This window comes from Rhincodon typus, chromosome 18 (genome assembly GCF_021869965.1).
Source record: "Rhincodon typus isolate 14 chromosome 18, sRhiTyp1.1, whole genome shotgun sequence".
Classification (NCBI taxonomy): domain Eukaryota; kingdom Metazoa; phylum Chordata; class Chondrichthyes; order Orectolobiformes; family Rhincodontidae; genus Rhincodon; species Rhincodon typus.
This window is the reverse complement of record NC_063349.1, coordinates 53854650-53866421: the sequence shown is the minus strand read 5'-3', so window position 1 is coordinate 53866421 and position 11772 is coordinate 53854650. Positions and strand designations below refer to the sequence as shown.

The 11772-nt window shown below is 40.8% G+C and overlaps 1 protein-coding gene across 1 annotated transcript in view; it reads right to left on the bottom strand.

The window, feature by feature from the left end:
- Positions 1-11772, bottom strand: part of LOC109928903 (protein kinase C-binding protein NELL2-like) — a 223256-nt gene that overhangs the window by 36902 nt on the left and 174582 nt on the right. The window contains exon 14 of the mRNA XM_048607573.1: positions 11383-11505. Coding sequence (XP_048463530.1) covers positions 11383-11505 — 123 coding nt within the window. The remainder of the gene's footprint in view (positions 1-11382; positions 11506-11772) is intronic.

Here is an 11772-nt window from a genome sequence, read left to right as displayed (position 1 = left end):
CATCAGAAAAATTCTGATGAAGGGTCTAGGCCCGAAACGTCAGCCTTCCTGCTCCTATGATGCTGCTTGAGCTGCTGTGTTCATCCAGCTCTACACCTTGTTATCTCACAACCTGCATTCTTACTTGTAATAAGTAAATCCTGTTTACCTTTCACCTCTGACTTCCATTTAAACCATGGCGTTATTTTAAATTCTTATTCTTATTTTCAAGACCCTATATAGCTTTCTTTTTAATCTCTTCTAGCCCCACAATCCTGTAATATATCTGCACTCCTCTAACTCTGGTCTCCAGCATCTCTGATTTTAATCGCTCTACTATTGGTGGTTCCACTTTCAATTACCTTGGTCCTAAGATCTGGAATTCCCTTCCTAAACCTAATTCACTAATTGTCTTTACTCCTGCAAGATGCTTCTTAAAACCCATCTCTTTGCTCAAGCTTTCAGTCATTTGAACTAGGATATCCTTCTGTGAGATGTCAGCATGACTGGCAAGGTCATTTTTGTCCGTCCTTAATGACACAGAGGGCAAGTAAGAGTCAACCACACTGTTGTAGATCTGGAGTCCCAAGTAGACCAGACCCAGGTATGAATTTCCTTCCCCAAAGGACATTATTAAACCAAATGGGTTTTTAAGGCAACAGTCCTCATTTTATTGAATTTGATCATCTATCATGGTGGGATTCAAACCCATGTCTGATAATATCGAACTGGGTTTCTTGAATAGGAATCCACTGACGTCCTTCTCTTAATTAATCCAGTTCATTCATACACAGAGGAAACCATGGAGAATCAAAACTAAAACTGAGTGATGGTTGTTAGTGTCCTCACCTTCTGAGCTGCATTGTTTTAATTTTTAATAAAGTCAACTGGTCAAACAGTGTTTGGGGTAGGCAACAATGTATTTCCTTGTGTTAGTGAAATCTTAATCTTAATCTCCACTAATGTGAGAAGCCCAAGCAGGAGGAAAGACTGAGGAAAGAGAAAGTGTTTCCCTAATGACATTTATTAGCAGAGACCAGGAGAGAAGATACCCAGCCCCCATGACTGCACGATGTTGACAGCCAAAGAGAACTGGGGATTTAGATAAAAACACACCAATATCTTGTATCATCAACAACGGCACCAGGGAAAATGATGTGATTTCTTCTTTCATAAACTAAGTTTCCAGGCTTGGTTTTATTATCAGGGGAGCATATTCTCTAAAGCCTGGAAAATTGCCCAAGTGAGAGACAGGGAAAGTCTAGAGAATGAATTGCCTTGAGCAATCTGTACACTGAAAGGACAAGCCAGATACAGTATGCCAGCCAGAACTGTCAATAAGATGTTGCTGCATTACATCTGGCACACTGTGGCGAAGAAGACACTGGATTTACTGCTGAGGATGTGCATCACAGACAGTAGGAAGCAAACATATTTCATTCTGTTTGTAAAAAAAATACTGTGACTGTACTCCAACCTTTGTTTATAAGATGGCAGTAAATCCCCACTTCTGTAGAAAAAAAGGTCAAAGTGCTCTTAAATAATCTCAGTGGTGACAAGGAAACCCATCTATATCTAAAGTTTTAGGAGAAATAAATACATCAAAAATACTTTAGTTTGAATTTTGACTCATTGTAACTTATTAATTGCTGTGAAACTCTAACAGGAATATGCATTTTATGTGGAATGGGCTACCAGTGAAAGTGGTTGAGACAGGTACAATAGCAACATCTAAAAAAAACGTTTGGATGGGTGCATGGATGAGAAGGGTTTAGAGGGATATGGAGCAAATGCGGGCAATTGGAACTAGCTGAGTGGGCACCATGGTCAGCATGGACCAATTTGGGCTGAAGGGTCTGTTTCCATGCTATATTGCTCTATCACTCTATGACTCTATATCCCACTTAAATTTCTGTTAGCTCACAAATTGTCTTTTAAGAGTAATTGTTAGGGCATTTTCCAGTCTAAAGAAAGGATGTCCTGTTCATTAGATAAATGTGAATGAAAATTGTTAACTTTTTTATACCAGCATTCTTTCAGAATACGTTAATGATAATCTTCAAGTTTTGATAGAGTTGAAGAATGGCAGTAGCTGGATAGCTCTTTCAGGAGCCAGTATGGACACGATACATCAAATGGTTTCCTTTTGTACTGTAAAATTCTATGATTCTAAGTCCCCATGATACCTAAATGTGGAAGCAAATTATTTTTATGTTGCATTAAATCTGATAAAGTAATTTGATCTTGAAGCAGTACTGTCTTACAGTTAAGATTTGAGAATTATCATGCTCACATTCACTGAGCCTGTTGACTATTATTACAAGTTGTTACTCCCTTGCACCTATTCTCACTTACAGAGTGAATTTGTTATTAAATGGAAAAGTGCAAGCCTCACAAATAATTTGATCATCGAAGGAGATGGGAGGGAGTCACAGGTCTGTACACCAGCATTTTTGAAGAAATGATTCTTAAAACTTTCCACTGATTAAAACTTGTAAATTGAATTGAGACAAAACAAACTGTTTAAAATGCAATGCCCCCTTCAAGGCGGAAAAGAGACAATAAATGAATTGTTACATTGTGGAGCTGGAGGAACACAACAGGACAGGCAGCATCAGAGGAGCAGGAGAGTCGACGTTTCGGGTCCTGACCCAAAACGTCGACTCTCCAGCTCTTCTGATGCTGCCTGGCCTGCTGTGTTCCTCCAGCTCCACACTGTGTTATCTCTGACTCCAGCATCGGCAGTTCTTACTATCTCTGAATAAGTGAATTGTTGTTAGGTTTGTGAAAAGAGAGACACCTCATAACAGGTGTCAGTGTTTGAATAGATTATGGACTCAAGGACTCACTAATGAATGCAAAGTGTTGGATATTGACATCATAGCTGCCATAGAGGAACAATCAAGAAAGAACCTCTTGGAAAAGCACCGGAAACAATATTTCAAGGGAGTTTCTGAGAACTTCAAAAGCTTCCTAAAAGTAAAGCTGATTTCTCTATTTCTCTCTCTCTTTCTGAAAGAATGTAGCCAGGGTCCTAGGGAAACAACCACTGATGAGCTGAGAACTTTAAAATAGCTGCGACATTTGCTAATGCTGACTACACCCAAGAAACCAGTAAATACACCTCTGCTTCATGTTTCTAAACTGCATATTCTTTTATTTCCCTTTGTACTGGATACAATCCCTTTTTAACTTTATGTGTACGTGAGTATATGTGAGGGTGTATGAATGAAGACTGTATGCTTTACGTGGTGTCTATATTATTTCTCTTCGATTAGCAGGTAATAAATTTGTTCTGTTCCCTCAAGAAAACCTTGTGTTTGGCTGCTTGCTGCTCTCCCCATAAGCCTTGTTTCTCCTACTGATCAAGAATCAATCTATCTCAGCCTCCTTCTATATGAAATTAGCGATACCATTAAATAAAAATATTTATTATTAATGTGAAAGTTGTTGCCTGTGCTGGACATCAGATTGATGCTTGAGTAGGTGCTGTAGCTACAAATAATCCCACTCTCATGAGCCTACGTGAGTGATGAAGCTGAAGGCTGAAGTGAGTGGTTGTGGCACTCAAGCAAGTTTAAGAGTTTATGAGGGAACGAACCATCGACAGGATGTGTAAGGCTGCTCTCTACACATTTACGAACTTTGGTGAGCCTCTTAGAATATTTTTACCAATAAGCTCCCGGCTTCATCTAGTATTGGCGCAAAAAAATCATTTTTAAAAAAAATCCCACAGTGAGAACAAGTGCTAAAGGAAAAAGAATATTCAAAATTAGGACGGGTTTTGAATAAGTAATTAAGAAGATAATGTTTCCATTGACAGGACAGCTTATAACCAAAGGAGATGGATTCAAAATGATTCCCAGAAGAAGGGGAGATGAGAAACATTTTTATGGAGCAAATTGTGACGATTTGGAAAGCACAGCCCAGAAGGGTGATGGAAGTAGATAGGTTAGGAAATTTGATAATGCTTGAAAAGAAAATTGTAGGGAAAGGAATGAAATGAACCATAGAGCTTTCTCAAAGAGCATGCTCGACGGGCATGATGCATCCCTCCTGTGAACATACAAACAAGGAATAAGAGAAGGCAACTCAGCCCTTTGAGCCTGCTTTGCCATTCAATAAGGTCATGGCTGATTGGATTTTAACTTCAACTCTACATTCCTGTATATCCCCAATCATCTTTCATTCCCTTAAACACCAAGGATCTATTTAAAGATTCTCTATTCATCACCTTTTGACGACAGGAGTTCCAAAGACTCACAATCCTCTGAGGGGAAAGAATGTTTCTCATCGCTGTCTTAAAGGGGTAACCCTTTATTTTTCAACTATCACCCCTAGACCTAGGCTAAACAAAAACCAAAGAACTGCTGATGCTGGAAATCTGAAACAAAAGCAGACATTGCTGGGGAAACTCAAAAGGTCTGTCGCCATTTGTGGAGAGAAAGCAGAATTAACATTTTGTGCCCAGTGACCCTTCTTCAGAACTGCTGAGTTTCTCCAGCAATTTCTGTTTTTGTTCTAGATTCTCCCACAAGAGGAAATATCCTTTCAACACTCACACAGTCAAGTGTCCTTAGGATCCTAAATGTTTCAATTCAGTCACCCCATGCTTTTCTAAATTCCTGTCTGGCTTTTCCTCATGAGGTAATCTGCTCATTCCACAGATTAGTCTAGTAAATCTTTGCTTCCAACACATTAACATCTTTCTGTAAGTGCATTGACCAGTACTGTACATAGTAGTCTAGGTACAGTCCCACTAATGTCCCGTATAACTGAAGCACAACCTCCCTAATCTTGTATTCAATGCCCCTCACAGTAAACCATAAGATGTTATTAGTTGTCCTGATTACTTCCTGTACCTGCAGACTAACCTGCAATTCATGCCCAAGAATACCCAGATCTCTCTGTATCTCAGAGGTCTGCAACTGCTCACCATGGGGAGCTGAAGGCCTAGTGGTATTATCACTGGACTGTTAATCCAGAGACCCAGCTAGTGTTCTGGGGACCCAGGTCCAAATCCCGCCAGGGCAGATAGTGGAATTTGAATTCAATAAAATATCTGGAATTAAGAATCTAATAATGACCATGAACCCATTGGTTGATTGTTGGAAAAAACCATCTGGTTCACTACTGTCCTTTAGAGAATGAAACTGCCATCCTTACCTGGTCTGGCCTACATGTGATTCCATACCCACAGCAATGTGGTTGACTCTGAACTGCCTTCTGGGCAATTTGGAATGGGCAATAAATGCTGCCTGGCCAGCAACGCCCTTGTCCCATGTGTGAATAAAGAAAAAACAGTGTGCAGTATGATCATTCTTGCTCTGCAGGCAAAATTTCAGACATTGCATGAGAATCTTTTCCTGCCAGTGACAAATCCAGAATGAACTTGTCAACTTCAAACATAAAATTTGGCTCTCCAATATTCTGCAGATAAACAGGAGACAGTTACAATAAACAAAGAAATAACTAATGCCTATAAAAATGGTACGGCAATTATCATGGGGAATTTTAATCTACATGTTGATTGGTCAAACCAGGTCGGTCAGGGCAGCCTTGAGGAGGAATTCATTGAATGTATCCATGATTAGTTTTTCTTGAATAGTATGTTATCAAACTGACGAGGGAGAAAGCTATCCTCGATGTGGTCCTGTGTAATGAGACAGGAATAATTAATGATCTCATAGTTAGGGATCCTCTTGAAAGGAGCGAACACAGTATGGCTGAATTTAGAATACAGATGGAGGGTGAGAAGATAAAATCCAATACCAGGGTCCTATGCCTAAACAAAAGAGACTACAATAGGATGAGGGGGGAGTTGGCTAAAGTAGACTGGAAGCAAAGCCTTTATGGTGAGACAATTGAAGAAAAGTGGAAGATTTTTAAAGCAATTTTTCAAAGTGCTTAGCAAAAGTATATACCAGTGAAAAGGAAGAACTGTAGGAAGAGGGGTGATCAGCTATGGATGTCAAAGAAAATGATGGAGGCTATCAGATTGAAAAATAAGGCATACAAAGTGGCAAAGACCAGTGGGAAAACTTTAAAAGTCAACAGAAAGCCACAAAAAATGTTATAAAGTAAAGTAAGATAGATTATGAGAGCAAACTAGCTCAGAATATAGACAGATGGCAAAAGTTTCAACAAATATATAAAATGAAAAGGAGTGGCTAACATAAACGTTCCTCCTTTAGAGGATAAGAAGGGGATTCAATAACGGGAAATGAGGAAATAGCCGAGGCATTGAACAGGTATTTTGTGTCGGTCTTCACAGTGAGGACACAAATAACATGTCAGTAATTGATGACAAGGAGACTAAGGTAAGTGAGGACCTAGAGACAACCATTATCCCAAAGAGGTAGTGTTGGGCAAGCTAACGGAGCTAAAGGTAGGCAAGTCTCCTGGTCTTGTTGGAATGCATCTCAGGGTACTAAAAGAGATGGCAGGAGAAAAAGCAAATGCGCTCGTGGTAATTTTCCAAAATTCACTGGACTCTGGGGCAGTTCCAGCAGATTGGAAAACAGCTAATGTTACACTGCTATTTAAAAAAGGAGGTAGACAAAAGATGGGGAATTATAGGCCAGTTAGCTTAACCTCTGTAGTGGGGAAAATGCTTGAATCTGTCATCAAGGAAAAAATAGCAAAACATCTTGATAGAAATTGTCCCATCGGGCAGATGGAACATGGGTTCATGAGGGGCAGGTCATGTTTAACTAATTTACTGGAATTCTATGAAGACATTACGAGCGTGGTGGACAATGGCGACCCAGTAGATGTGGTGTATCGAGATTTCCAAAAGGCATTCGACAAGGTGCCGCACAAAAGGCTGCTGCATAAGGTATAGGAGCATGGCATTACAGGCAGTGTATTGGCATGGATAGAGGATTGTTTAACTAACAGGAAGCAGAGTGGGGATAAATGAGTGCTTTTCTGATTGGCGATTAATGACTAGTGGTGTGCCCCAGTGATCAGTGTTGGGACTGCAATTGTTTACAACTTACTTAGATGATTTGGAGTTGGGGACCACGTGTAGTGTGTCAAAGTTTGCGAATTACACTAAGATGAGTGATAGAGCAAAGTGTGCAGAGGAAAGTTTGCAGAGAGATATCGATAGTTTAAGTGAGTGGACAAAGGTCTGGCAGATGGAGTACAATGTAGATAAATGTGAAGTCATCCATTTTGGTTGGAATAACAGTAAAAAGGACTATTATTTGAACAGTAAAATATCGCAGCATGGTGCTGTGCAGCAGCACGTGGATGTCGTTGTGCATGAATCGCAGAAGGTTGGTTTGCAGGTGTAACAGTTAATTAAGAAGGCAAGTGGAATTTTGCCCTTCGTTGCTGGAGGGATTGAGTTTAAAAGCAGGGAAGTTATGTTCCAGCTGTATATGGTGCTGGTGAGGCCACACCTAGAGTATTGTGTGCAGTTTTGGTCTCCTTACTTGAGAAAGGATGTACTGGCACTGGAGGGGGTGCAGAGGAGACTCACTGGGTTGATTCTGGAGTTGAGAAGATTGGCTTATGAGGAGAGACTGAGTAGACTGGGATTATATTTATTGGAATTTAGAAGAATGAGGGGGGATCTTAGAGAAACATATAAAGTTATGAAGGGAATAGATAAGATAGAAGCAGGGAGGATGTTTCCACCGACAGGTGAAACTAGAACTGGGGGGCATAGCCTCAAAATTAGGGGGAGCAGATTTAGGACTGAGTTGAGGAAAAACTTCTTCTCTCAAAGGATTGTGAATCTGTGGAATTCCCTTCCTAGTGAAGTAGTTGAGGCTTCTGCATTGAATGCTTTTTGAAGCTAAGATGATTGTTTGAACAGTAAAGGAATTAAGGGTTATAGTGAGAGGGTGGATAAGTGGAACTGAGGCCACAAAAAGATCAGTCATGATCTTATTGAATGGTGAGGCGGGCTCAAAGGGCCCGATGGCTTACTCGTGTTCCTGGTTCTTATGTTTTTATGTTACAAAGATGGGGCTGCTGTGAACAGAACGTCCATCATGGCCTAAGAAATCCTCTTGGGCAAATTGGCTTCTTACGCTATTGCTAACAGAAAACTGGTTGAGCAAAAAGGCCTGTCCATCTGTTAGATTAGCTTAAACCTTTTTCCTATGTTGTTGGCACATGTCACGGCACCACCAGGTGATCACACAGAATTGAATGTATGAATGACTACAGGTTAGGTTGAAACACATTTATCTTCCCACTCTTCTTTTCACACGCACTCCACCACTACTTCTCAAAGGAGTTTATAAAATTATCACAATGCCATTGCACTTCAGTATTCATGCATTTAACAACTTCTTAAGGGAATGAACTGCATATAGCTCTTCAATAGAAATCCCTAATGGAATCATGAACAGTGGATAGCCAATGACAATGATCTGTGTAAGCAATCACTTTAACCAAACTCCTCTACGTTAGCGTTAGCAAGGCTCACACATGTGGAAAATTGACTCTGACATACACTTCTATTTGATAAATTGTTTCTAAACTTGGCAGCCTACACTTTCACACACTGGATCCACTGTCTTTTTTGCGAGACTAAATAACCCTAGCCCTGGCAAGGCATCTGATATAAAATCAGCAATGATGGAAAATGTTCAGAAAGACAAAGGCACCTGATGTAAGGCTGATCCTGATTGTTCTTATAGCCTTCATAAGCTGCTTGACTTGCTGTGAATTTCTGTCTTTCCTGTATTTATTTTTGATAGAATAAGCTGAAGGAGAAATGTCAGAATATTTTGACCCTTTTAAATGTTGGTTTTGTTTTGGAGTAATTTTTTAATTCACTTATGGGACAAGGGTGTCACTGGCTGGGTCCAGTATTTATTGCCCGTCCCTAGTTGCCCCTTGAGAAGGTGGTGGTGACCTGGCTTCTTGAATCGCTGCTGTCCAAGTCCTGTGGTTAGGGTGGCATGGAGGGATAGTGGGACAGCAGTTAGCACTGCTGCCTCATTGTGCTAGAGACCTGGGTTTGATTCCAGCCTCAGGCATTTGTCTGTGTAGAGTTTGCACAATTTCCCAGTGTCTCTGTGGGTTTCCTCTGGGTGCTCTGGTTTCTTTCCACAGACTAAAGATGTGTATGGGAAATGCAGGATTATTGGGTTGAGGTGGGGGTGTGGGTCTGGGTGGGATGCTCTTCAGAGGGTCAGTGTGGGCTGAATGGCCTGTTTCCTCAATGTAGGGGATTCTATGATTTAAGATCCACAATGCCCTTAGGGAGGGAATTCCATTCCACTCAATGCCATCATAGCTGATCCTCAACTCCACTTTTGTGACTTTTCCCTGTAACCCTTGATTTCCTCAATGATTCAGCCATTGGATTTACTTAATGGCCCAGTGTCAACACCCCTCTAATGTACAGAATTCCACATTCATTACTGTCTGAGAGAGGAAATTGTAAATGATGTCATTATCACGAGCCAAAAAATACCTGGGGTCCAAAACTTTGTCGCCTCATTCACTTTTGAATACAATTTACACTCTGGTACTCAGATGATAAGATTATTTTCACATGCTCTAAAAGGTCTCTTAATACAAGCTGTTTAGTTTGCCCCAATGTTTGCTTCATGAAGGAATTACATTTTTAGTGGGAGTGGGGCTGAGAGTGAAATTGGTTAATGCTAAAATTGGAAGCTGAGCTTTCACCTCAGCTGATCTTCTTTGCTCTTATTTTCTTTGAAGTAACTGCACAGAAGCTGGTATCCTGATACCAAGCCACCCTTTATTTACTCATGCACAGTACACTGGCTGTTAACCGTCCTGCTCAGAGTCAGTCTCCTGAACTGAGGAGATTCTAAATCCCCTGTTTATATTGGTCAGCCAGCGTAGTCAACGAGATCCACCTAGTTCCAATCACTACTTAATCCTTAAAACAATAGTTCAAACAGGAGACTTGTTTCCTGGCTTTTTCCCCTGGTTTGAAAATTCAAATTTTGGTCACATTTCTATGTCAATGGAACATAAAACCTGACAGAGTGGAAATGTAACCTCCGATTCATTTCATAGATTATAGAATCTCTACACTGTGGAAACAGACCCTTTGGCCCAACAAGTCCAAACTGGCCCACAGAGCATCGCTCCTAGACCCATCCACCCAATCTACACATCCCTGAACACGACAGGCAATTTAGCATGGCCAATCCAGCTAGCCTGTACATCCCTGGACTGTGGGAGGAAACCAGAGCACCCAGAGGAAACCCATACAGACACGGGGAGAATGTGCAAACTCCACACAGACAGTTGCCTGAGGGTGGAATCGAACGCGCGTCCCTGGCGCTGTGAGGCAGCAGTGCTAACCACTGAGCCACGTGCCACCCTTCTACTGCTCCCATTGGCCAATTTCACCCTCTTTGACTTTGTAGCCAAAAGCATAGAGAGTTGATGTGGATCGGACGTACTGTCCCCACCTCTGGGCCAGGAGACCTATATTCAAGTCCCATCTGCTCCGGAGGTGTGTAGTGACAAAACAGTCTGGTGCAAAAATAGCTGTTGCTAACAGCAGTGGGCATTCCCAGAGCTAGTTAAACTCAATTAAGCCACTTTTCTGGACCCACTCAGTTGCACCAAGTGTAAAACAGTACTAAGGTTATCTCCACTCCAATAGTTATTTCTGGAGGCATGGTCATATCTATTGGCCATGGTTGATATTGACCAAAGAGAGACTTTCAAATGGAAGGATTTAGCTGAATTTTTACAGGACTGCAGAATTATTCTGTTTTATTTTAGAAATCTGCACTTTCAACGGTATTATATACAGATTCATTTGGCTGCTGCAGCAGGTCAATGTTATAAGCCTAACTGACTGCACCATAAACAGTGTGGGGAATTTTAACTGCTATTATCAGCAGAAATGGCATGTTCCCATTCAGATTTCAACAAGCCACAATTCAAAAAAAAACCTTTGGATGCTGGAAATCTGAAACAAAATCAGAAATCGTTAAAAAGACTCAGCAGGTCTGGCAGCATCCGCGGAGAGAAAGCGGAGTTAACGTTTCGGACCCTGTTCCGAAGAGGGGTCACTGAACCCGAAATGTCACTTGACTTTCTGTCCACATATGGCATATTTCCAGCAATTTCTGATTTTGTTTCAGATTTCACTAAGGTTTATTCAGCAACAGTTGGTAGAAGTACGTGGCTGTTTGAGAACTACTGGAAAGTGGAGCTCACATCATCAGTCTGATATCGATCGCAGTTTCAGTTGTATCCTAAGATAAGACTTTGACAGGACCTCTGTCATTTTGGAGAAAGAATGGCTCCATACAAGGAACACAGTAAATATTGCACCATGATACTTAGAAAGAAAATCCACCAAACTGTTTTATTAAGGCCTTTTGAACTGTAAAGTGTTAAAGTTTCAAGAAAAGATAGCTGATAAATATTGGCAGCACTTACCCTCACAATGGGTGCCATTGCCCGTATATCCTGGTTTACAGATGCAGTTGTGACCTCCAACAATGTTAAAACACAGAGCATTATCATCACAGCTGTGTTGCTTTGTGCTACATTCATCATGATCTAAGAGAAAGAAAAGGAAAAAAATCATATGCATCATAATAAAATCAATTATAAACAAATTGCATTTCCCAAATTCACATAACTTATGAATACGTTCTTTTGTAATAATTCCCTTTTATAGTGGCCACTCAGAAGCATGGCGAAGAATTCCAAATGTAAGGAGTTAATTTTGAATTAAAACCGAAACAACTGCAGATGCTGTGAATCAGAAACAAAACTAGAAATTGCTGGAAAAGCTCAGCAGGTCTGGCAGCATCGGTGGAGAAA